At 37.9% G+C, this 27749-nt stretch overlaps 1 protein-coding gene across 2 annotated transcripts in view; it reads right to left on the reverse strand.

The window, feature by feature from the left end:
* frmd4ba (FERM domain containing 4Ba) overlaps positions 1–24388 on the reverse strand; it is a 50252-nt gene extending 25864 nt beyond the window's left edge. Inside the window, exons 1-5 of one of the 2 annotated variants that reach the window (XM_053498550.1) lie at positions 24097–24388; positions 2774–2839; positions 2479–2573; positions 1883–1975; positions 1521–1605 (exon numbers count right to left, since the gene is read on the reverse strand). In XM_053498550.1, the coding sequence (XP_053354525.1) occupies positions 1521–1605; positions 1883–1975; positions 2479–2573; positions 2774–2839 (339 nt within the window). In that variant the 5' untranslated portion in view covers positions 24097–24388. The remainder of the gene's footprint in view (positions 1–1520; positions 1606–1882; positions 1976–2478; positions 2574–2773; positions 2840–24096) is intronic. The other variant, XM_053498551.1, reaches the window with a different exon arrangement.
* Between the last annotated feature and the right edge of the window lie 3361 nt (positions 24389–27749).

Below are 27749 nucleotides of genomic sequence, written 5' to 3' on the forward strand. Positions count from 1 at the left end.
GAAGACAACTTCAGGTTCATGACTTGGCTGTTTTGTCAGCCAAGAACACAAACCTGACATTGGAATGGAAACAGGCTCACATACACTGTACAGATGAAGGCTGAAAGAGCATAGCGTGGTCTGATGCATCCCGACTTCAGCTGAGTCTCAAAGATGGTCAGTTCAGAATATGCTATGAATTTAACAAATTCATGATTCCACTTGGCCTTGTGTTAACAGTCCTGGCTGGTGGAGGTGGTCTAATGGTGTCGGGAATGTGTTCTTGGCAATTAATTCTTATCACCACTTGAATGCTGAATCCAACAGAACACTTTTGTGACGTGGAAGAACAGGAGATACACATCATGAAAGTGAACCTAAAAATCTGCAGGGATTGCATGATGCAATGAACAGGAACATTTTGAGAATGAAGATTTGAAGCTGTTTTGAAAATCAAGAGAGCACAGGGGTCATAAGAAAGTGTTTGGTGAGTGTATACTATGACATAATGTACTAAATTAGTAAATGATTATTATGTTTATTTATTTATTTATTTAAATGCCTGATAAACTTGGTAAACCTGACCTCTGTAACATTTTGTGCCTGTATGTATGTGTGTGTGTGTGTGTGTGTGTGTGTGTGTGTAGTACAGCATGTGTGCGCAGGAGAGACAGTAAGAATGTCTGGCTAGTTCTCCTCACAGTTATTGCCAATGCATTGCTGCACTCCCCTTTTTTTAATTAACAACCTTCTGGCCTATGTGTGTGTCTATGTGTGTGGCATAAGCTTCAGCTTACTGTAGACCTTTTATTCAATTTATTCCCTTTTCCTGCTCTCACTGTTATTATAAAGGCACGCTACAAAATCCATGCAGTCAAGTGATATTTTTGGAGGATTACAGAATCAGTTGATACTTTGTACTAGAGCTGAATGCTGGCATTGTTTAACAAGAGGCAATGTAGCATCAGGCACTAAAACGAAAAGCTGAACAAAGATTAAAATTTCAGCTGGTCTTGGAGCGAGACTTACTGTGCTGGCATTCTGTTACCTATTGCTGCCTTGTTGTCTATGATGGCATGTACAATATAACTTTCATCTTATTCCCAGTATTGTTTAATACTTTCATTACTATAAAAAACTTGTTTTCTTTCACAAGACTGAGATTTATAGTTTCACCAACTCCTCATGTTTACTTGGGTTTGGATTTGCTCGTCTTTATACACTTTTCCTTTCTTTTAATTTGGAAGAATCTTATTCTTTTATTACGGCACGCTCTTTTAACAGCTTTGCATTTGCATTGTATTCTTCTTTGCTTGTAAATCACTATGGATAAATATATTCGACATGTCTCGATTAAATAATTGGTCGAACATAAAATTTCACAATGGGTCCTGCATATAAAAAAACGCAACTGATAAAGAAGATTACATGGTTTTTATTTAAAGTTTATATATTATGATAATAAATTCTTGTTAGGAAGTTGTGAAGTAAAAAATAACAATTATAAAGCATAAAACAGTTATGACGCATAAAATACTTACATTGTAGACAGAAGTCTTTGCATTCCAGTAAAACAGCTCCACTGTAGTTGAATCCTTCAAAAATTTGATACTGTCGACGTAAAACCTGTCAGAGAACACAAGATGCTACAATACGTGGACATACGAAACTGGGAACACTCCCAGGTTATTGTAATTTTACTGCAGCATTATCATTACCTACATTAGAAATAAACATACTAATCACATGTCTGTTCTTTAATAAACAACATACATTATTAGATCCGCTTTTGGAAGCACTTTCAATTGTCCTACTTTTTCTGTATGTTGCACAATAGCGCCCTCTGGTAGATGTGTCATGTAATGTCTGTGAGAGGAGCACAAGCTGAAATGTCCACACTCACCTAACTTGGAATTTAAGCTCGAGCGGTCCTGTCTTTTTGGAGAAGTTGTGTTCCAAGACTCTCCGGTTCAGGTGCAGCCAGCTAGTCTGACCACTTTTAAAAGAAATCAGTTATTTACTATACATCACACACAAAACCATTCGAGCCAATCAACATGGCTTGCATTCATTCAGCTTAGCTGGATAAGATAGATAGATAGATACTACTTTATTGCCATTGCACAGTACAGGTACTTAGCAACAAAATGCAGTTTACCATCACCCAGAGGTGCAAATAATAGTGTATATACATCAGTGCAAATATTGGCATTGTGCAACAAACAAGTTGCAGGTAAAAAAAATTATGTGCAGTGGCTATAGAATAGATATCACTATGAAATTGGTATTTTGAAAGTTGATACCGATATTGACAATTTGTATAAGAGATATAAGTATTGTAAAAATATATAAGGAACATAAATCCACATACATATACACACATATCTACATACAGCACACACACACACGCACACACACACACACATTATGTCTAGTCAATTAACTTGCTACTTGATACATATCCATATAATAGCCATTTCATTCAGTCAGCACACTTACTTTGTGTCAGTGTAAGAAATTCCAAAATAATCCTTCTCCTTCAGGCTGAAATGGGATGACACCATGTCTAAGAGATCTTTAGACAACAGCTTCGGCTGAGAAAAGAAAAGAAAAGAAATACATTATCTTGTATAATGAACAAACCTAGTTTCCAAATCCCCTATTCAGGCCCTTGATTTATTTTTTTACCCTTTCAACCTTGTGCTTTTGAAAGGCTTAGTAATATAGCACAAGTAGTCACACATAATATTCACTTGTAAAACAAACGTTTAAAGATTTACAGTAAAAGTCTCACCTGGACTAGCAGTTCCAGCTGCCTGTCGTCCAGCAGAAGCACCTGACACTGCCTGCCCTCCGTCATCTGGAAAAGGAACAGACGGTGTTTTACTGATGCCGTTTTGCATTTAATACAGTGATGATCTTTGTGCGCTCTCATGTGATCTTTAAATACCAAGCTGAGACAGCGCACAACCCATAGCCATTTAATAGGCACAAACTAGATTAACGACCTATCTAATAATTTTAGGGGACAACTTGTCCATATTTCAGAACACTAAGGTGTGTGATGTACTCAGCTCCTGAACATATTTTTAAAGGAATGGCTGTTATAAAATAGCTGTTAATACTCCAGGATATCGAATGAAAGAGATGAAGCAAAGTCCATTTTCAATGCTATTTCATTTATCTACACAGAACAGCTTATGTTAAAGAGACATAATCATAACATAACATGGCATCTAGATTACTGTAAAAAAATATCTTGTGTTAAAAAAAAGGTTCAAGATGTATGACGGTGATAGTGAGAGAATTTTAGGACATGATGTGATGAGTGAAAAAGAAACCCTTACAGCACAAAATGTTCATTTAGCTCTTTATCTTATACAGAAGTTAGGTTTAGATATAATAAGTTATTAACTGTTAAACAATTAATTAGTAAGGGAAGGGGCAAGAAGGGTGCAACAGGAAAGTGTTCGCCCTGTAGAGTCGAACATCAAAACTGGCCATGCCCTCTGGTTATGAGTTATGTTCTACTCTCTCCCCTGTCAATCACAGTGCATGACCACAAGCTCTAAAAGATGTGCTTGGCTGGTCTCATGTGTCCTGTTAGGCCTTACTCTCTCCAGTGGTGATCTGTTAGGTAGGTGAGAAAATGAAGAGGGGGATGGAATCATAAACAAACAAAAAAAACTTGTTGTAGTGTATACTTGATGTATAGGACGTGTTATGTTACCCTTTACTTTGTGTAAACACCGATCTGCCATAAAACTCCGCCAGGTGATTTGAATAACATTGAATTACCAATTATACCAGTTAACTGGTGACAGGATTATGGTCACCGAATGCTCATCTATGCCCACAGGGATCAAGGTCCAGCCTGTCTAGTCCAATCCCACAGAAAAGATATTGCTTAAATTAATGCTGGCCATGATAGAAAGGTATCAGCCAGTACATTACAACCTGCCACATATTGGGTTTAGCAGGCAAAAAGTTCAAGGCTGTTGAACCGGCCTCCAAACTCCCCAGATCTCAATCCAACCAAGCATCCATGGAATGCCGAACACACACCCGCAGTACCCAAAGGATCTGCCGCTAACATCTCGGTGCCAGACACCACAGCACACCTCCAGAGGTCCTATGGAGTCATGTCCCAGGAGCCAGAGCTGGCACAAGCGGAAGGTTTTAATGTTGACAGTTATGGCCATGTACAGGTATACCTGTTGTTTTATCCTTTAATTAGCATCCATGCACACACACACACCCATACACTCCTAGGAAAGATTAAGCATACCTTTTCTATCTACATGGATGTCTTTTGGAGAGGTCAGTGAAAGAAAACTAGAGAACCAAGAGGAAACCTACATGAACATAATAAGAAAATTATCTGTGTGGTGAAACCTCAAACAAAATATAAGCTATGATCCAGATCAAACCCAGGACCCAAACAGCAATGCTATGTCTTGTACAACGCTGTGCATATGTACGACTTGCAAAGTACACACATTCATTCCAGATTTAACCTTTGTTTTTTGTCACATGAATATTGTTATTAATCTGCAAGAGAGAAACCATATTACAGGAAAATGTTTCCAGATTCATTTCAATCCAAATGCACTGCATTCCAAATGTATGGAAATTCTTAAAAAAGTGGGTTACCAAAAAGTCAGCAAAGAAAAACGTGTTTCCACTTCTGTTTTTGGGCCAAATTTGAAAAGCAACAAGACTACATCAATAAAACAGCTCCAGCCAAACACACGTTCATTAGAATGGAAGAGCACACTTGCTATGTGGTTTAGTGCCACCTATTTATCACACTACCTTCTTAGTGAAACAAGTTTTTTTTATACAAATGTATAATTCAACGTATGTAGTCATTCTGGGTCTTTTCATTTAATTTTCTCTAATGCGCAAATAGAAAAAATGCATAAAGGCAAGTGAATGGAAAGTCATAGATACACAATTCATAATCTATAAATACCCAAGCACACTGTTATATTAAATTAATGAGTCCCCCTGATGAAAGATCTGGGCGCCTACTCGTACACACTCACACAAACACGACACACCCAATACAACCCACTCCCACAACAAGAGCTGCAATAAATGACACTGATGTAAACTTGACTTGGTAAGAACACATTGTGCTCTTTTAAGGAACACCACAGAAATGTTTTAATTGTCACCTGTGACCTGTTTTTCTGTCTAATACAAGTCTTTTAGAGATATATTACAGTCAAAGTCTTTAAGATGTTAGCCACCTTGTCTGCCAGACACAGACTGTTTGTCTGACTCAATGTCTCGATCTTTTAGCAAATTGTGGGATTAGAAATAACAAGCTGGGTGCAATGTCTCTAGTGCATTTTGTCCTATAAAATAATTAGAATTTAATGAGCTCAGTGGATCAGTATATAGAGACTGTGTGTGTTCTGTTAATTAACAGGCGATGCCAAGATTTACATGAAGTTTACACCATCCATATTTAATCATCATCGACCCTCTTTACACTTTTAAAGAAACTGATTAGTCCAAGTTAATGTTTAGGGATAATAGCTGCTTGGCTGCCAACATATGAAACTAATTTCATATCACATTCCTTTTTATATTAGAGCATGCTCAGTTCTTATAAACACGACTGCTATTGTGCTTGATCCATCTTAATCAAGAGAATTATTGTCACTGATAATTACAAAGCTGTATTGTCAAAGCAGGAATTACTCACTATAGTAACCCCTTAAGGGACTAAATTGAACAACTTAATTAAAGCTGCATTGTAATGACAAAGTTACTCCGACTTATACTGTATAATACATTTACAAAAAACTACAGAAGGACAGTTTTGGTCTAGGTAACTGTAAAAGTATATGTTGTCCTGATTATTGAATAAGGAAAAAAATGGGACCTGGAATGTTATAATAGGAAAATGATCAACAACAGGGTGACGTTATGAAGCTGTGTCACAACAAACAAAAGACTGTTTTCCAATTACCCCATAGTGTCATTTGTTCCATAAAATACCACTCTATAGTTCTGAAATAATAACGTAGCAATATTTTTCGTACTTATTCACTTATGCGTGATATGTAACTAAGAGGACTGTTCGAGTCAAACTGGGACTTTTGACACAACACAGAAAGAGTGAGAAGCAGGCAATCCAATCCTGGCTTTGGTGTTTGAGAAAACTTTTTAACATGATGGTATCCAAGCACTGGTAAAACACTGGGATAAGAGCATTACTGTAGCAGGGGATGATAGTATAGGGAAATAGCTAATATAAGTGCACAATTTAAAGTCCTGGTTTGACATAAACGCAGTATTAAATGCACCATTTAGCATTCAAATGTAATTATCTAGACTCACTGTAATTAAATATTACAATTGATCACATATAGTAGTTTTACTAACATGAAATAATAAAATAAAAGTAAACTTATTGTCTGGAAAAAAAAAAAAAACATATTGTATCCCATTTATGCGAACTAACATAATAGTTCACATAAATTCCAGACAATATGTACTGTATATTACCTGTAATAAATTGCGGTCTTTTGTGGTTAAATAACTGCAATGGTTCATATCACAAAATTGATTTTTATGATTAACTATGCACTGCTAACTCCTTCCAAAAATGATAAACTAGATTTCACTTTCAGAATATGTGCCACACTTTCAATACAAGGGCTTGCTAAACTTTCTACTACAGCATACTCGAATGAGCGCATGAACATGAACCTTGTAACCAGAGCTAGAGACAGAGCTTCTGTTATAAAAAATGAATGAACACCTTCTGGCCAGTCGGAATAATGCATAATTGATTGTACATGTACAAGTTAACAAGAGTAGTGTCTTTAATTTAAGCACCTACATCATATTATTGAGAGCTCTATCTGATACCACAGATCGATACCACAGTCTTTTATAACTAACTTAAATGTAATGCTCCACTGGGAATTTTAGCGACCACTGACAACTTGCTCAGCATGAAGCTCTAAAAATACGACATTTGGATATTTAAATAAACATGACAAGGAATTTCATCATTCAACAATCATTAAACGTAGATAAAACATCAGTATAGATGGAGCAACTTTACCTTGACCAACAGACAAAGTTCTGAGGAGCTCTTTTTTTTTTTTTTTTGGTAATCCTGGCAGTATTCCTATTATGTAAGCTCAGTGTGGCCCCAACACCCTACCCCCACTCTATTGTCCTTATCCACCACTCACACTTCTCCTTCACTGATAAGTGCCTGTTTGGTCACTATGAATCTGTATGTATTCACTCAGCACAGCAGCTTCTTTGTGCTGTTGTCTCTCCGTCTATGAGGCAGTGGCTCTGCCTGGTTCAGAGTGGTTTTTGCATCACCAGGGACCATCATGCCACAAGGAGAACACTTTATCTAGTTGTACTCTGTCACAAACCCATGCACAAAAAGAACGGTCTCTTAATAGTTAATGATAAACAGGTCTAAAACAATCCATTGTTTTTAACGTGCATCTTTGAGTGTGTGTGGGGAGGTCTCTGAGTAAAAAACAGACAAGGGTCATGCGATGTTCAGAGGTTATGACACAGGGGATGATATCCCCTGGGGCCCGATCTCATGGTTAGAGACTTCAGTCAACTCCGCCTCGAACGTATCTTCACCCTAAAACTTAAGTGTTTTCTGAAGTCAAGGTCTAGAAACACTGCAAAAGCCCTAACCTGCTTACTGATTTTGATTAATTATGCAATAAAGAAAGACGCCAATCATCAGTTTTTTGCTGCTAAAAAAAGCCAGCTATTTCTCCAGCTCTACACTAAACACAGACACAAAGAGTCACCACTAGAGTCATCATGGAACAAACATAATGGACTGGCAGTGACTCAGATCGACCAGCTCCAGAAACTACTATAAAAGTCTGACGCCAAATACAACATCTGGAGAGGCCATTATCTGGACTTATGAGTATCCAAGTAAAGACTATGATGACAAGAAGACTCTAAATTTCTGGGCTGTAAAATGTGATTATAAAAGATATATAGAAAAGTCAGGTTTTTAAAAGATCTATTTATGACAAAAGAACATAGTTCAATAACATTGTCTAAAAGTGATTTATTAACTCTCCCAGACATAAAAGTTGAAATATTCACCTGTACTTCTGACGATGAAGTTCAATTACCCTACAAACCAACGACTACTTTTTAAATGTATATTTTTAATGTTTTAAAAGTGAGAAATAATCCTTAGTAGGGGGATGCAAACTGGTCATTCAAATCATTCAAACTGACATGGAAAGCAGTTTTTTTTCTCCACAGAACTTCTCAGCACTATAAGAGGCACATCTTGAGCATCTTCAAATCACCATAAATAATATATACACAAACCCTTCCCCCTTCACACAGTCTGAAACGAAGAACATTAACTCAGAGCCAATGTGATGCTCATGATATTGTAAAAAGGTCAGCTCAATATTTCCCCTGTCAAAGACTCACACTAAACATCACACAACACGGTACATTACACAGTCCAACACTAGTGGTCCAGATCTGCCTCAAGCCATTTTCCAAAGAGTTTACATTAGAAATCAAGTTCAAGTCCAGTATTTTAATGATTATGATTAATCTATATGGTACACAGAGCTATCTAACAACAAACTGTAACTATCATGACCTTTGCTCTCATACCTGATAAACATCTCCGATATGCCACCATGATTGAATTAACCTCCTGCATGGCACCAGTGCATCGCTGTAGCATCTCCTCAGGGCCTGCTCAGCAACAGTCCATACTAACTGACTCCCTGAAGCCAGCATGTCCTCCATGCCACACAGGAAGCCCAGAGCCATGTTTTTCTAGAAGCCAAGAAGCAATACTCCTGCAGGAATTCTCCAAAACTAACGGTAACTTAAAAAAAGCTTTGGGTCTGAATGCAAGTAGCTGGGCTCAATGCTGCATAAACAAGCTCAAATCCAAGACTTTCCCTACTTGGGGGAGAGAGCTGGAGGGCAGGCCCCAGAGCTTACCCGTTCTGCCCACTTTACGCACACACACACAAACACATATGCACGTGCAGACTCAAAGATTATAAACACACACACAAGTAGACACAATGACTGCCCCAGTCTTTCCGTTTTGTCCACATAAACAGGCATTGTGGTTTCTTACTCTGCTATTTTCATGTCTTTCCAAACCCTCTTACTCAAACCGTGCACTACGGCCAGACATTAAGCAGAGATGTACATGCACAAAATGAAGAGCTGTTTCGGGGCTTACACTTAGCAGATAAGAATGTAGACTGGTGACTCCAATAGCAACAGCCCTTATCCAGGCCTTCTAAAAACATCTTGATGTCCTTTTATATATAATAAAAGTGCAGAAAGTTGCCATACACTGCTGCTGAGCAAATGTGCGTACTGAAGGGGTACTTTACAGTTAGAAGATGCTTTATGAAGGTTTCTGAGCTTCCACGGGGAGCCATTTCCTTCAGGAATCAGATGACACCACCCGGTATATTCCAAAGGAAATCCTTTTAAAAATAAACTTTATTCCGTCCATCCATGACACGAAAGTGGCACATGGTTCTGTCTGCACTCTGACTATGGAAAATATTGTACAATAGACTGCAAGGTAAAAAACAGTGTATTTAAACATGTGGATAGTCTCTCATTAAAAACTAAAAGAAATGCATTTGTTTTAATACCCCTTCTTTTAATTCTATATTTTCTTTGTGTGTATGTGTGTGTGTAAAAAAAAAAAAAGAAGAAGAATCTGATACAACATCAGACGAACAACAAAATATAACTTTTTCACCATGCCATTATTTATGTACCTAAAATAAAGCCAATAAAAAACACTGGCAATACTCAGTACCCCCCATGATTCAATTGCTTGTAGATCTAACATTAGCAGCAATAACCTAAAGTAATTGTTTCCTGTATGACTTTATCAGTCTCTCACATCATTGTGGAGAAATTTTGGCCCAAACTTTATATCATATACACAAATTGTATACATCGTTTACGGTCAACTCAATCTCAATGACTGTAAGGTGCCCAGTTTTTGTGGCTGCAAACTAATCCCAATTCATCACGCCTCCACTGTCGTGCCTGACACTGGGTATGAATAGTTTCTGCTGAAATGCTGTTTGGTTTTCACGGAATATGGTGCTAGGCATTAAGGCCAAACAACTGCACTTTGGATTTATCTCTCCATTGGACATTGTTTCAGAAGTCATGTGGTTCGTTCAGATGCACTTTTACGAAACTCAGTTATGCTTCCATGCTCTTTTTAGACAAAAGTGACTTTCTCCTGCCAAACCTTCAAACAAACCATACTTGTTCAGTCTTCTTCTAAGTGTGTTGTCGTATACTTTGACGTTTAACATGTTCAATGAAGCCTGTAGGGTCTGAGATGTAACAGTTTTTTTCCCCAGACACACTCCTGGGAAGATTGGTGACTGTCTTGAATGCTTTCCACTTGTAAATAATCTTTCTCACTTTCAAGAATGTTAAACTCCAACTTGTTTAGAAATGGTTTTTATAACCATTTACAGGTTGATATGAAGCAACAATTGCTTTCTTAAGACTATGGATTATGTCTTTCCCAATTGTCATTGTGTTACACACACCTGAATGCTCCAGACCAGCAAACTGCCAAAACTTCTACTTTTACAGAGGTCTGCAAATCCTGCTGCCGATCAGTTAATCAAGGGCTGACGATTAGCAGCACCTATCTGCAACTTACCCTTTTAAATTCTGTGGAATCACTAAGGGTCGTAGTACTGTCCATTTTTTCCCTTCATTTTTGTTAAATAAATAATTGCACTGTGAAGAAAAAGTTATATGTTGTTCATCTGAGGTTGTTTTTGCCTAATACTAAGACCTGCTATGAGCAGATGATTTTTATAATATTTTTACACAAAAACATGTGGATTTAAAAGAGGGTACTAACTTTTAAACATGACTGTAAATACTCCTGAGTTGTATAAAGCTTTTCCTCTGCTTATGCCAGGTCTTATATTTAAAATAAAGGCAAATGGCATATGATTTGACTGTATGGTACACAGATATAAAAGAATAATGATTTATAAGCCTGTTATCTGGTATAACCAACGGTTCCCTTTTCTCTCCAAATTTCTTCCACATGTTGTCTCAAGGAGGTTGGATGTCCGCTGAATTGCACATTAGGGTTCTTAAGGTTAGATTTCAATACAGCTAGTTTGTGACAATGTCTATGGTTAAAAGCACCACACAGATAAAACCAGTCATGCTGAATTTATTTGAATTTAATTGAACTGAACAAAATTAAATTTAATATTTATTTAATAGATCAAGGATTTTGGGAATTTCCTGGAAAGAGAGACTTTTATGTGTCCTATCACATCATATATAAAGTGCCATTTGGGTGTTTTGAGTTACATATACAATTTAAGATTCCTTTTCAAATAAGATCCATTTTAATACCAAATTTATAACTGTAACATGTTCTGTTGCAAATTTATTTATGAGGAGGGCCAAAAGAAATTTGTCTATTTAAATAAAGATTTTTTTGATGTTGTAAGAAATAAGGAACTCTCACCCACATTTTGATACCAGGATTTTCGTACTGACCCTAAAAATAGGGCCAGTAGTGTGGTTTTATAGTGAAGAAAAAGATCCTATTTTTCTATTGCACCTGGAGTAACAAGCTTGGAAAGTGCTTTAAAACAACCGTTTTTAAGGTTGAAAGTCTGCTTGATTTTCATCAAGATAAGATATAGAACAAAAGATTTTTGTTTTTGATACATATCACCTGCTTTATCCTATCGACCATAGTGCAGAACTAAACTCTATGACTTAATACCTGATTCAGTTAGATTGGTCATACATTTAAAACAAATATTCTTTTGAGGGCATCTCTCAAATGGATCTTTCCTTTCATTTCATTGTGTGCTCAATGTCTTCCTACTTGCCTAAGATGAATAAATTAAGCAGGGGCTCACATACAAGAGCAGCAACACACACAGCTGTCATGGGCTGCAGGTGCAAACTGGTCCTCCCTTTTTTTTGTGAAAATACAGTTTGTAAGAGCACTTTAATATGATGTTAAAAATAACAAACTAAGAAATTAAGAAAAATGTGCTCATACAGTACATATCTTTAGACCGAGTGAAATAAAAAGAATAAGCATGTCACTGATATCGTACTGTGTATGACTCTGTATGTGACAAATAAAATTTGAATTTGAACAGATTTAAGTAGAAGTAAAAACTATCAGCTATAGCATATAGCACTCCTGCAGGCTAAATCAGTGCATCAGGCTGCTTTTGAAACCAGGCCAATCAATAGAAAAGAACAGCTTGACAGCTAGAATTTGATTTGCCCCAAATTGGATAATAACTATTTGCCACATAACCCAGTTATAAAAACAGGGTTTTAAAGTTCCATATTTTACTATTTCTTCAACAAGTTAACACAGGTTTTAGAGCTACCCGAAAGAGTGAGCGGATTAATTCTCCAGTCCCATATAATGCATTTTTTTCATGTCTTAAGCTCCCATTATTTCACTTCTCCAAACACCACTAGTCCGGACTATGGAGATTCCTAGATGAATGGATGGATGGTTAAGGTAATGGGCAGTGTCTAATTTCCTAATTTCAAATAGTTCAATCTTTTTAATCTTTATGGTCTGAGAGTCCTTCGGGTGCTTTTTGGCAAACTTCCATTTGGCTGTCATGTGACCTTTAGTAAGGAATGGCTTCTGTCTTGCTACTCTATTACAGGCCCCTGATGGTGGTGGAGTGCTGCAGTGATGGCTGTCCTTCTGTAAGTCTCTCCTATCTCCCCAATGGAACACATATCTGATTTATAGTGACCCTTAGGTTCTTGGTTGACTATCTAACCAAGGCCCTTTATTCCTGATTACTTCGCTAGGTTTGGTTGCCACATCTGGCAAGACTGTTGGTTGTTTTAAATCTTTTCCATTTGAGAATGTTAGAGGCTATCTTGCTCTTAGGTTGCTTTTATTGATCGAGAAATTTTCTTGCATCCTTCCCTAGATGTGTATCTTGGTCTCGCAGGTCTACAGATGATTCTCTCGTTCTCATGGTTTTGTTTTCACTCCGACATACACAATCTACTGTGAAACCGTATACTGACAGGTACATACCTTTCCTAATTATGTCCAATAAAGTCAATTAGGCACAGGTGGACTCCAGTCAAGTTGTAAAATAATCTCAAGGTCCACTGATCAGAGTAGAATGCACCAGAGTTTAACTACAAGTGTCATAAAGGATATGCATACTTATATAAAGGAAATATTTCAGTCTTTATTTTTAAATAAATGAACAAAAAAACAAAAACCACATGTTTTTACTTTTGTGTGGAATAATGAACAACAAAGAATTTCATGAGTGTGAAACAAAACGTGGAAAACTTAAAAGAGTGAAACCTTTTGTCTCCACTGTATATACCCACTTGAAGAGAATCCTTACCGTTTTGGATAAAAACGTCAACCAAATGAGTTAATGTAAATGTACACGTCTGGACTTAGGCACAATCCACTGACTATTTTCTGGCTTCTTAGGTGGACAAAGTGAACATCTACTCTCCAAACAACCACCACAGTAAATAAGGTATAATAAAGGAATGTGTTTTCTCCACTTATTGGAATGCACAGAAAGCCAAGGTGTACGCTTCAGCAGGCTTAAACATGTCACTGTGTGTAAACCAACACCAATCATTATGTTCAGCATTCAAACACAGGAGCAGAGGATCAAAACAGGATCTACCCTAAGGCAGGTTACCGTTCTGGAAAGACGCTCACACTTGCTACTTGCTAATCAGGATCGACCTTCTGGGACTCTGGGACTGTTTAAACATCTGTCACCATTTGAGCTATCAGATATCAAACTTAATTGTCTGGGTAATAATAAATACAATGAGCTGCCATCTTATTACATATACTGTACCAAGTTTTTATGTACAATATCTACATATGGCTGGGCCTAGGATGGTCCCTTTTCATTTTAATATGAAATAGTATAAGCATGAACATACACAATAAGCAAATGTCTGGCTCAGGATTCCAGCTTAACAGGGTGAGAGACAGCGTGTGAAGAAGGAGGAGCAGGAAACAAGCCTGTGTCAGCACTGTATCAGTTATTTGAGGTTCAGCTTGTAGTAGCAGACAACACAGTAGTGAGCACAGACCAAAACAAACACCCCCACAGTCCCAGCTCACAGACTCTGCCAGGCATTCACACTTACATGCATGCAAACATACAAACATGCAAACTGTAAGTTCAAATTGGTAGTATACATGACCTTTTATTTAAAAGAGTACATTGTACATTAAGATTAAGTTACATCAGTGAATATGTATTCATCTGTTAACTAAACTACTGTGTTTTTTAACCAAATTAAGCATTATAGGACATTAATGGATAAAGCATGTAAACTTCAAAACTGTGTGAATATGAATTTTGTAGGGTTGTTCAAGTCAAACCGGGACTTTTGATTGTGTACTTACTCACTCACTGTATATACCGCTTTATCCTGTATATCATCCCAGGATTATATACTAATCCCAGGAGATTTAGGGCAGGAGGCAGGGTACACCCTGGACAGGTTGCCAATCCATCATAGGGCACATACATACACTCACTTATACACTTATTCACACACTACAAGCAATTTCGGAACGCTAATCAGTCTAACCTGTATGTCTTTGGACTGTGGGACGAGAGTACCCGGAGGAAAGCTATACAGTATATAGTACCCATTAGACACAGGGAGAACATGCAAACTCCATGCACACAGTGGCGTGAGGTGAACTCAGACCCTGGAGATGCAAGGCTACAGTGCTAAGCATTAAGCCACCATGCCACACTTTTAATTGTGTATCAGAATAAAAATCAGAAACAGAATAACATAATACAGATATAAGAGTTAAAACTTCCTTTATTTCTATATATAGTTTTCTTAGCACACCAGAGCCATCACATCTGAAATGCTGGCCTCCCAGGAACTCCTTGAATCATGCCTGTGGAAATCTAGGTCAAAATTGTACGGGCTGTGTGGCAATTATTTGCTGCCGAGTTCCTGTAATGCCCATAAAGCAGTTGAATTTCATTTCCCACAGACAGATGTGTCTCTTCTGCACATTGGTGACCAATTATCTGTTGATTTTCAAGGATCAGGCACTCCACTCGCTAAAGGTTCACTGGAACGACTGTAGTGGGCTCTGAGCCATCTCAGAACCGTCATTCGTGTATGTATGACCTTCTTTAAAACGTTTGCACCATTCAAATATTTTACTGCAGCCAAAAATCTTATTACCGTACTGTACTGAAGTCTCCCAAATCTATTTTAAACTTTAATTCAAGAAAAGTTTCATCTCGAACAACCTTTGTAAATGATAATATTCCAATATTTTTCTTTGCAAAACTTCCTAAGAAGAACAAGTAAATGCCGATCTAAGCCTTATGCTAGAAAAGCCTGAAATTATATAATAAATACACGAGAGAACTATAATGTATGTAACTACAAATATTATAGACATATGCTATGTCTAACATTAACCACGGCATAACCCACGGCAAGAATTAGAGCCTGCATTAGGAACACCAGTTAAATTGTCTGTCAATTCATGGTCTATTTTTCTCTAGCATTCTTCCCTTAGCTGGACAATTCATGATGACCTCACAGCCTTACTCATAGTAGCCTGTTGTGATCTGCGTGACCTCTGCATTGTGAAGACGATACATCAGGGGCTGTAAAGACATATCGCTTCACTGCAATAGCGATTACTCTCCAAGAGAGAGATACTGCTAATACTTAAGCACTTATTGTCTCGTTTTCAATTGCATATTGTTTAAGAGAACACCCACAATGATCACAAAAATCGCTTACTCAAGAACCTACTGTTATTGCACAGACTAAAGCTGCAGAGAATCTGAAAATAATGGGTACAGAAGTTTTTTTGTTTTTTTTTAAACACATTCATAAATAATTTATAGTTGATTGCTAAAGTTTACAAGTGGACTTAAGACATCTACGCACACTTTAAATATTTAATGTTTTTAGTGGCAGTTGATCCTTTTTCGGCACGCTCGCTAATAAAAGCCATGCAATTAAAAGGCTCTCTCTCTCTCTCTCTCTCATAATCACATTCACACAAAGTTAAATGTGTGAAGATCTCACAAAGGTGAGAAAGACCAGAACTAAATCCAGATGGCTCTACAGATCCGATGGTCCAGCAGCTATATGACAACTAATCTCCACACATTAAAACTAGATAAAGGCATTTGTCCCAGGTCCAATCTGACTACAACCTCTGTTTATCTCGCACAAAGCACAAGCAGCAGTAAAAATGCTAGTTTGGGCATCCTGAACTAAAAATAACTCAATGAACGAGCACAGTTTATTACATTTAAAATTCACATTAAATTCAAGTTGCGTTTTCATAAGCATTAATATTAACCAATATTAGTTCAGTAGTGATAAACTCCAATCACTAAACATCATTTTAATGAAGCATCTTACAAACTTTTATTGGAGTCCATTTTCGTGACACTATCCATGAAAACAACAACAACAACAACAACAACAAAAAACAGTTTCAGCAGCACAGTCAGCCCCTGCTTTGTAAGTCCCGACAGCATGTCCGTCCCCGCCGCTACTAACCCACTGAGATGTCCATGTGGACTAAGATTTGGGGTTTTGTTGCTAGCACTGGGCTACAAGGCAGCGCCCCACAGAGCAGGCTCTGAACTGTGTTAAACAGTATGCGTGTGTGCCTAACACAGATGCTGTGGAGCAGAAGGGGGAGGTAAAGGATGCCACTGCCTAACGTCACTTGCATGCTGTCTGTCTGCCCCCACTAATAAGGTCTCTGAGGCACAGCACAGATGCTAAGCTTTAGAGGGAAAAAAAGACAGAATAAAGAGGAGAAAAAAAAGGGGGTGCTGGGTTTAAATATCACATGCATTAGATGACCAGTATGAAAAGCTTCCCTTTATCTTCCCTGCATGGGCAAATATAATATACCTCCCTGCAGAACCATTTTCTAGTGCTAGGCTACACAACAATAGTCCTTGTGGTATTAAAATACAAGAATTAATATGAAATATTCTACTGTGTAACCTTAAGACTAGGAAATGACATGGGCAGCTGCACCTATCTATCATTAAAATCTCTTAAAACATCTTTTTTTTCTGAATCATAAGAACAATATGATTCCTCAATACCTAATTTGAATGTCTGCTTAGTCACTACGACAGCGTAGAAGTTGATGATACTGATAAATGCGAATGGGTGGCGCACACACGTACACCACAGTTAAGCCCAGACACATGCAGTACTTGTGACAGGATTATATTCTAATTGAACTTTTACTTCCATACAGCAGAAACTGAACATCTGACTCCGTGACCAACATCTATTTAGTAGAACTTATCTCTTCAGTATATAGTACTTAGTCTTACAAATTTTTAATATTAATTATATAAGAGTTTACCACCTGAATCAGTATGAGGTTGACAAAAAAATAAATAAATCGTCAGGTTTAAACATGTCAACATGCCAGAGAATGAAGGGTCACATGAGTCGGTGCTGGTCCCAAGCCCGCATAAATTGGGTAAGGTTGCATCAGAAAGCGCATCAGGTGTAAAACCTGTGATGCGGATCTGGTGTCCCAGTAACCGACTAACCCGCATTTACTTAGAGGAAAACCTGCCAAAACCAGCTTTTTCAAAAAGCTCATTAATCAGTTTGGGATTATTTTAACATATTCATAAATGTTGTATTGACCTGTTATAAATAATTAAAAAAAAAAACTAAAGCAATTCTTACTAATAACTGACTCACTTTTAGATCCATTATCAATCTCAACACGTTTCTCTTGTTTAATTTGACGTCATTATGTGCTACTTCCAAGAACTACTCATGTGCCCCTCTTTGATCTTTCCTGTTGACTCAGACAGAATGCTATGTGGAAATGAGGAAGCGTTGACAAAACGCCAAACACTACTACGCAACACCTCTGTTACAACACATCATGTATAATCATTGGCTAAAACGGTGTATGGCATCAACCTGAATAAATTTCTAAAGATTTTTAACCTTGTTAAATTCACTCTAAGCAGATTGGACTTAAAGGAACCGTCCCATTATGTCTACCATTCATATTTAATAAGCTGTCCATATTCCTTTTTGTAGTAAATGTGCTCATGGGAAGAATAAGGTCAAAGGTACTGTACATCATGTTACAACCAATCAGTCAAGAGTTAAGCACCGTTCATCCGTCATTACTTTGGGTGTAGATGTGGGTGTTTATTGAACCTTGATTGTACTGGAGTCTGTTCTGTTTTTTTCCCATTACGTTTTATTGTATTGCATTTACAGTTCACAGATTAGGATATACTGTCAGGAATAATATTTATGATTGCCTACACCCTCTTTTGTATAGTCTAAATAACTTATAATAAGTTATATTAAGCTCATTTTTTCCTATTATATCAGCCTCTTCATTTAATCATGTCTTTCCAGAATAACTGTTCTTAGTTTTTGTCTTTAGCTTTTGCACTGCTGTCCTGCTCCAGGATACCCATGTTTCCATTTTAACATCTCTGAATCACTGTTTGTACATAAATTCTTCCTAATTTTTTCCCTTTTCCACTCACTCAACAACCATGAGGGCTGTAAATATGAGCAGTGTGTATGTTGACCCAGCTTTGTGTTTTTCATTTTCGTACCTTTACAATACAATTACTTCATAACCTCTTGTATTAGAAGGATAGGAATGGGGCATATACAGCGGGTCATATCGGTTTCTATTTACGTTTGCATACATCTGAACCTCTTTGTTTCGCATCCATTAGCTCATAGTCATCACCTTTCTCTATACCTACTTATTGCCTCAGCATCCCCAGGTCAATCCCACTGTCTATACAGTGAGCTAAAGAAGACAGCTATGAGCTTTCAGAGTTTTGGAGCAGTTTTCTGGGAAACATACACACTACGAGAGCATCAGGTTTCAGCTCGAGCTCAGGTCATATTGTTGGTGTGACTGACACCATTGTGCTGACACAGGTCATATTCATTAGTAGATGAGGCTATAACATAACACAGAGCTTCCTTAAAGGGCAGTGAACGATGGCAGAAAAACACAATACATATGGAGTAAACCTGAGGTACACCATACACAGCAACAACATTTTCAAAGAGCATTTTAAATGTAGTCAAAAAAAAAAAAAAAAACTTTTTTTTTTTTTTATCCAAGACTGTCTGCTATTGCGACACTACGGTCATTTGCAAATGTGATAGTCCAGTTGTGTAGACAAAGTCAGACAACAGTAGAAGGGCTGAGTCACAGCAGGAAATCCTGTCTCATCACCTCTCTGGACATCTCATTCAGCAGAAGAGAATGCAAATGTCATACGGTGTTGTGCAATTCTCTTCTCTAAACTCTATACCTATACCTTCTAATGAAGGGCAGGACTAGTTATCTAGCTCACTTTGATCATACATTAAGCCCTATATGAGGTCAATGAGGTTGTTAGACACGGATTATCTTTCTCGTCAGTCTTTTTTCCTGAGTCTTGATTCTGAGAAGTAACCAAGGCACAGACTGTTTCCAGTTAACTTTATTTATTTAATTAAATATAGGTCGACCGGTGTTTAACTGCAATATGTCAGAATGCCTTTTTCACTGGGCGAGACAATTCAGCTGACAAGGTGATGTCCCCTTACACACTCTTAATCGGCACAGAAGACATAGATTTTAATTATTTAAAATGTCTAAAACTATTAGAATTGAATCAACTTAACCTGTGGACGCAAGCACATTTGTTCATGTCTCCTTAAAAGCAACAATGATGTACAGTGGCACTGATCAGTTTCTGTTGAATTTTGACTGAGCTAAAACATTGAATGCTTAAACTACCAGCACTTCCTCTAAGCCTTTGGCTTTTGAATCACCTCACCATGTTGTCTGACTAATGGTGAGATTATACAGCAATCTGAAATGGCCAGGAGACCTTGGGACCAGAGAGCATGACACTTCTGCGTGCTTCTTTTCCCCTGATTCAAACACACAGACACACAGGCTCAGACAGAAACAAGGGAATACAGGAAAAGCTAGGAGAGATCCTCTACCTCATACACGCTCTCTCTTTCTCTTGCTCACTCACTACAGTTTACCTCTCCTCCCCCACATTCAACTAGGCCTATTCATCTGGGACTTTGCATTTTACCCACGCTGCTCTATTGATTTCTGCCGTTTCCAGACTGTAGGTCATGACTGCTCCCTGGTGCCCTTGTGTTTCTATATACTCCATACTAATGTCTCTCTAGAGAGGAAACACACGCACAAATACACACACAGAGATCCAACCAATCATCAATGACCCATCCTTCCAATACCAGGTAGTGTTTAATTAAATTAACAGCCACTATCATTGACTCTCTGCAGCGGCATTAGGTGTATGTGTGTGTATGTACAGTACGTATGTCTGTGTCTGCATCTGCGTCTGTGTGTGTGTGATTGATGAGGTAATTACTGAACAAATCATCTTCAATTTTCCCCTCTAGCACATTAGCCGAGCAGCAGGGAAGCTCCAGTGTGCTGTATGAAACAGAACAGCATGCTTTGTTCTCAGGGCTTTCTGCCTGAGATTTATATAGACAAGTAAATGAAGTAAAAAAAGATGCCAAAAAAGCGAGCACCTGAAGCTCTATAAGAACAGACTAACCCACCACTCGGAAAGGCCATAATGCTCACGGCTACAGCAGCTACACATAAGATCTTTTGACTCAGAAAAAGGCAGCGAAACCTGTTTCAAAGCAGCTCCAAGAATGTAAACCAGGGAAAAAAATACAATGGAAAACTCTTTTTAAAAAAGCCTTTAAATAGACATCAGAGAGCAACAAGTAACAAAACAAAGACTCGCAGCATATTGTGAATGTTTGGTCTGTTAAGCTGCGTTACAAGCAACAGCTTTCCATTGCAGAATCACTTTTGTTCTTAATGCACAACACAAATGGCCAAAAAAGGCTGTGCACTGAAATCCATTAGGCAAATAATTTCATTGATTTCATTAGAGAATGTGCAATTTTCGGGGGTTAAAAACAAAATAGTGCCATTTATTGTTCCAGAAAGGTTTCAGTGAAAATAAGTACTGCCTCCCAGAGGGATCCCACAGCAGCAGAAAGCACTTGAAGCATCTGCCATCAGATTCTCCTAACGCACGTGTGAACACAAGGTGAACGACAGTGTCACTAGGAATCATTTGAGTGACTAACGCAGCTCAATAGTCTCACATACTGTATGTGGGAGGGTTTTCGAGAAAATATTCATGTGTCCATGATATCACTGTACATCTGTCTACTAAACATAGCCTACAGCAACACCAGCTATATTTTACTAAAGGATAAATGTCTAGTTAGACATTAAATGGATACTGAAATACAAAAACAACCTCTGTGTAAGTCATGCAGCAGGGATTTAGTTAAAATGTTCCTTTATCCTTATTTGGATTATGTTTGGATTATTGGGTGAATGTAAATGGTTTACATTTGGATTACTGGGTTATAACAGATTATTCTTATTTTTTATTTTAGTCCACTCAAAAGCCAGACTCAAAGAGACTTTCTCATGAAACAATGACTGTTAGTTGCCACAATGTGGTCATTTCTACAAATCGCAAAGCAAAACCCCAACAGCTCAAATGATATGCAGCAGGACTTTATCTTCTAGAATTACTCGAGGGCCTGATATAACCGCAACCCACTCAATCATCTTGTTTTTCCACTCCTGTTGTAGGACCCTGCTGTCCACCACTACTGACAAAACCTCTTTATTTCGTAACGTGCCTCGGTCACACTTTAACTGATTTGTTTTAACTGACTCCTCATTTCCGTGTCCCTTTAGGCCATTCCTGCTGTGACCACTCGCTACAATTGATTTCCGTTATAAACCTAAAAGCCTCCTGTCATTTCAGTAACAGGCACTGACTTTACAACTCAAAAAAAAACTTTCGTCAAAAAAAAAAAACGAATTCATGCTGATCAAGTCTGTATAAAAAATTACACTATTACACATGGTGTAATAGTGAACTTTTAAAAATCATGATTATACTAAAATATGTTGTCAGTACACAAGAATGATGAGAAAGTTTGAGCAGTGCTTGCCTTTAAAAAACCTGTCCAACGAGATGACAACATAAATTCGACCATCTGTCACATTAGTCATCATAAACTGGTCTGGATTTACAACTGTATCATATGACAACATTCACTAATCTTATATGTGTGAAAGAAAACGTGTGAAATGTGATACGAGAGAAAATTTGCAAATGAAGGTGCATACGAATTCAAGTCGAACAAATCCCCCCAGGCTTAATTAGACATACATTAAACTCTAAATAAAAATGATTTTAAGGTATTTGAGCATTTACATAAAATTAATGCTGCACAATGAAACACATAAAAAATTCTAAATCGCAATACAGACCTGTGCAATTTTTTTTTATGTAAAAGGATGCAATTTATTACAGCTAATATACGCAGAGTCTGAAATTTTTATAGCATTTGTCAACAATTTAAGCATCAGTTATACATATTGGCAAGCATCTCTTCAATGAGATCATTTGCGCAATTATTTGGTGTTACTGTAGCTCAGATACATAAGTTTGAATACAAAATGGTACATTTAATAGTTAAATATCATAGTTTAAATCGCAATCACAATATGTGTTAAAATAATAACAAAAATGTGATTTTTCTTTTATCAAATCGTGCAGGCCTAATTAAAAGCATGGCTTCTATGTCTAACATTAATGTAGCCTGAGAGTCAAATGACTCTCATGTGTTGGCTGTGCTTCAATCCTTTGTGTCTGTTAATAGCTTTATTGAATTGGAACAGCTGACCGCATTAAAGGCAAGTGAACAACCGAGACCAAAACTCAGCACAATGCTTGTCTGCTTTTGTTCTGTGTGTTTGGGTGTGCGCGAGGTGTGTGCGGGGTATGCGTGTTTGCTTTTTTTTTTCTTGATCATTACAATACTGGCCTCATAACAAGCCTGCAGGAAATGTACAGAACACTGTGTCTGCCCTTAAGGAACAAATCACCTGTTAATTCACAACCCATGACCCTCCTTGTCTGACACGAGACTTTCTGTTTTCTCTCGTGAAGTGCTTGTACTTCCTTCTGATTGCACAACATCAGTGTTGTCAACGTCATCTTCTTCAAATAGCTGAATCCTCCTTAACACTTTCCATAAAGATCAGCTCTATTAGATGGGAGGGCACCCGGTCTAAATCTGGTCTGCCTTCTGTCAGCTTTAGACACAGCCCGGATGTCACATGTCCTCCGTTCTCCCATTGTTTGTCTTTCCCAGGAAACGGGAAGTTCACCACCACCACAGCCAGGAACACTAAAGGGAAACAGCGTGCTGTTTGATGGGGTCGGGGTCTTTAAAAGCACTCTTTAAGACACCCAGACAAGAGGTTTAATCAGCACCTACCATGTGTCAGTACAGGAAAAGAAACAAGAACGTGCACGTCTCCGGGTGCACCACAGGTTTTTCCTTGTGATGTGCCAAGCACTCTGTGATTGACAGCCTGGCACAAGATCATATAGTGAATGATTTGAACTCGTGCCATATTCCATATTAAAATCTACTCTTTTTTTTTTTTTTTTGGTCTTTGATTATGTGAACAGGTCTTTGCATCAGATTATGTATTTGATCCAGGTACAATTTAAAGAAAGAAACCAATCAATATTAGAATAGACGTGTAGAGAAAGCACTGTACAGCTTTTTTGTGTCATTGTGTCATGTTTCCCGGCAACTCCGGTCAGTGTGCACCCCTGTCCCAAACTTCTCCTTACTATAGATGGATAATTCAATAAACACACAAAAACAATTAAACGAACAAACAGTATTTTGTTAAGATTCAGCACTTATCGTATAACAACGATATCTGATGTAAAAACGACACGGACGCGACAAAAGCGCTGAAGTTTAACGCACTTAAAGTGCACACACGGCTACGAAACAGCAAGACACAAAGCCGAAAGGTGGACAAAGTGTCTCCTTCGCGCTGAAAGACCGGAGTGAGGAGTCAGCTTTAGACACAGCCCGTGAGTGAGAAAGCGAGCTCACCTCTCAGTCCAGCGTCAAGTTCCCGCTGCTGTTCCTCAAGCCGAGCCGAGCCGAGCCGCTTCGCCCTGTGTGACACTACAGACTCATTTCCAGCGCGGAACAAAAGCGTGAAGCAATAAGCAACGAGTCGTTAATGCTGATGTGGAAGCGATGAAAACACACACACACACACACACACACACACACAGAAGCGCGGTCTTTACACGCTTTACGTCCTTTTTCCTCCTCTCCTGTTGTTGTTGTCAGGACGTGGGATCCCGCCGCCGCGGTCGCGTCCCATTCACACACAAAAGCGCACTTCTCCTCCGCCCCTTTACCTCCACACACACACACACACACACACACACGGACCAACCCACACTAACAAACCGCTCGCCTATCCTGACTGACTGAGTGACAGCAGTACACTCGGGAAAAAGCTGTAGAATCATAAATACAATAAAGATAAACATGAGTTTTTTATTCTCGAGTCCCGTCTCTCTGTGTGTGTGTGTGTGTGTGTGTGTGTGTGGAGTTTTCATCTCCTCCCCGTGCTTTGTGGGTTTCCTCCGGGTACTCTGGTTTCCTCCCACAGTCCAAAGAGAGCCCATGCAGATTAGAATAATTGGTGTTCCCAAATTGCCTGGATTGTGTGAATAAGTGTGTGTGTGTGTGTGTGTGTGTGTGCATGTGTGTGTGCCCTGTCCAGGGTGTACCCTGCCTCGTCCCCTAAGCCTCCTGGGATAGGCTCCAGGTATACAGGACCCTGAATACAGGATAAAGCGATATAGATGATGAGTGATGAGTAAACATACATTAGCCCAACCTCAGCATAAAAAAAATTAATTATATGCTGTAGTTAACAAATTCATTCATTCATTCATTCATTCACTTCCACAAATAAGTGGAATCAAAAGATCCTATCCAAAGAGGAGCCTATCCCAAGGAAATAGGCGGGAGAAACACCCTATAGGGGATCCAAACCCATTACAAGTGAACACACATTCATACATCCAATCAAACAGTACTGGCAATCAATCAATCAATCAATCTATCTATCTTTTTATCTATCTATCTATCTATCTATCTATCTCTCTCTCTCTCTCTCTCTCTCTCTCTATATATATATATATATATATATATATATATATATATATATATATATATATACATATATGTATAATGTTGAGCAAATATGTTTTTTGTGGGAGTTGTTTCACATTAGTTACATTTAAAAGAAATCAAAGAGGACACTGTAAAGAAGAAAAAAAAAACTATGTTGTAGTAGACGCAATTAAACTATATAAATTAATTTCAAATTAATACTAAGTCCATCTTTATGTAAAACATTGGTTAATTTTTTAAACCATTTTTTGTGCAGCTTGTCATTTGTAAGGTTATGAGATCCAGTCTTTTTGTCTGAGGAGTTCAGTCTTTTTTGCTGATTAGATTTCTTTCTCCGATTGCATTGCTGTATATACTGTAGTGTATATACCCCTCTAATTTCAGCAACCATTTTAGTATACCTTCTCAAAGGACAATACTATGTTTTAGAGTGGTCAGTGTGCACCTTGTATAACAGTATAGACTTACTGTCCTCTGGAACTCAATATATTGTCAAAATAACCAGCAACAAACATTAGAACACCCTAAGTGATAACAGCTGTACATCTTCAACCATGCAAAGTCACGTCCTATTCATCATGTTCATGTGTTTGTAAGTGGCCAAGTAAGTCTCCAGACCTAAATCCTATCAGGCACCTATAGGGCATCCTCAAGAGGAAGTTGGCGAAGCACCATGTGTCCAACATCGAGCAGCTCAGGTATAATTATGAAGAAGGATCCAAGCAACAACATGCGCAGCTCTGGAGAATTCCATGCCCCGGAGGATTAGGGCAGTGCTAGATAACAATGATGCTCACACAAAATATTGACACAGTTTTGAAATGTTCACTTAGGGTTTACTCATTTTCGTTGTTATGATAAATAACATTTGCATGTTGAGTTATTCTTAGAGGACAATAAATATGTACTGCTATAAAAGCTGCACACACACACACACACACATACACACACACACACACACACACACACACACACACACACACATATATACAGTATGTTACATGTTCTCCCCGAGCTTGGTGGGATTCTTCCCAGTACTCTGGTTTTCTTTCCATATTCCAGAGATTAGGTAAGTTGCCATTGCCATATTGCCCTTAGTATGTAAATGTGGACTGGAGGTCCTACCATGGCAATAAAAAATAGAAATAAATACAATGATCACCATTGGCCTCCAGGGTCACTAGTACCCTGAAAATCAACAGATAACCTGTCACCAACTTTTAGAAGAGACACATATGTCTATGGAAACCCTATATACAATCATTCACGTTCACCACTTAAGTAAATTACAGGATTATAGGATTTGATTATTGCCACATCCAACATACCGTATTGACCTCACTCAAGCAATTCAAAATTAAAAAAAGTCCCAGTTTGACTTAAATGCACCTCATATGATTATTCCTGATCTTGGTAATTTCCCCAACCATACAGGAGTGAGTCAGTCATGCTAACCCCAGAGCCACATGTCCACTGCTTAACTATCCTACACTAAATAGAACACTCATCTATTAATGCATTCATTGATCTTTACTAACAGCTTTATCCTGCTCAGGGTTGTGGTGAATCGCCTACTGTCAGACAGGAACACTTTCAGGAGCAAGTCAGTTATTGGTCAATCTGAGAGTAGATTGCCCAGGGACAAATAGGTAGGAATCTTAAAATTCCTATTCCTAATTTAAACAAAATCAGAGTTACTTTTAAATAAAACTGTTAAACATTAATGGAGTTATGACCTGGGCCTTTTGAAAGATCATATCATGCTAAAGATCATAAAAGGAAAAGTAAGCATGTTATTAATAATGTATTAATGCATACTTGCTCAAATTTATTTATTTATTTATTTTTATTTTTTTACAAACTTACAAACTGGTAAATGCATTTTATCTTAAAAGTAAGGGTGACTATTTGTTTATTGCTTGTCTGCCAAAACCTAGATTTGTACCCTCACAAAAACGAATATGTCAGTCAGATAAAAAAAGAACAAGTAGTTTTGATTAAGGTTCAAAATATGACTTCATTGCTTAATCCCATTTTCATTTAAACTTAAGTTTTAAATAGTTGAGTAGTCTAACATAAGCTGAATACATTATGAAATTTGATTCTGTGTCATCATGTACATTTTACATAATATATTTGGTATAATTGATTTATTATAATTGTGTTCTTGATTTTGTGACATTATTTAAGTAAACATCAAATAAATGTTTGGATTAAAATGAACTTATTCTAGATAAATAATAAATTTTTTTTTTTTTAAATATTATTAGATAAATAATTGCCTTGCACCTCCAGGGTCCGGGTTTGATTCCCCCATCAGGCTTGACTGTTGTCTCTGTGTGCATGGAGTTTGCATGTTCTCCCCATGCTTACTGGGTCTCCTCCTGGTACTCCGGTTTCCTCCCACAGTCCAAAGACATGCAGATTATTGGTTTTCCCAAATTCCCCATAGTGTGTGAATGAATGTGTGTATGTGTGTGCCCTGCGATGGATTGGCACCTTGTCCAGGGTGTACCGTGCCTTGTGCACTAAGTCTCCTAGGATAGGCT

The sequence above is a fragment of the Clarias gariepinus genome, chromosome 6, assembly GCF_024256425.1.
Source record: "Clarias gariepinus isolate MV-2021 ecotype Netherlands chromosome 6, CGAR_prim_01v2, whole genome shotgun sequence".
In the NCBI taxonomy this organism is placed as follows: domain Eukaryota; kingdom Metazoa; phylum Chordata; class Actinopteri; order Siluriformes; family Clariidae; genus Clarias; species Clarias gariepinus.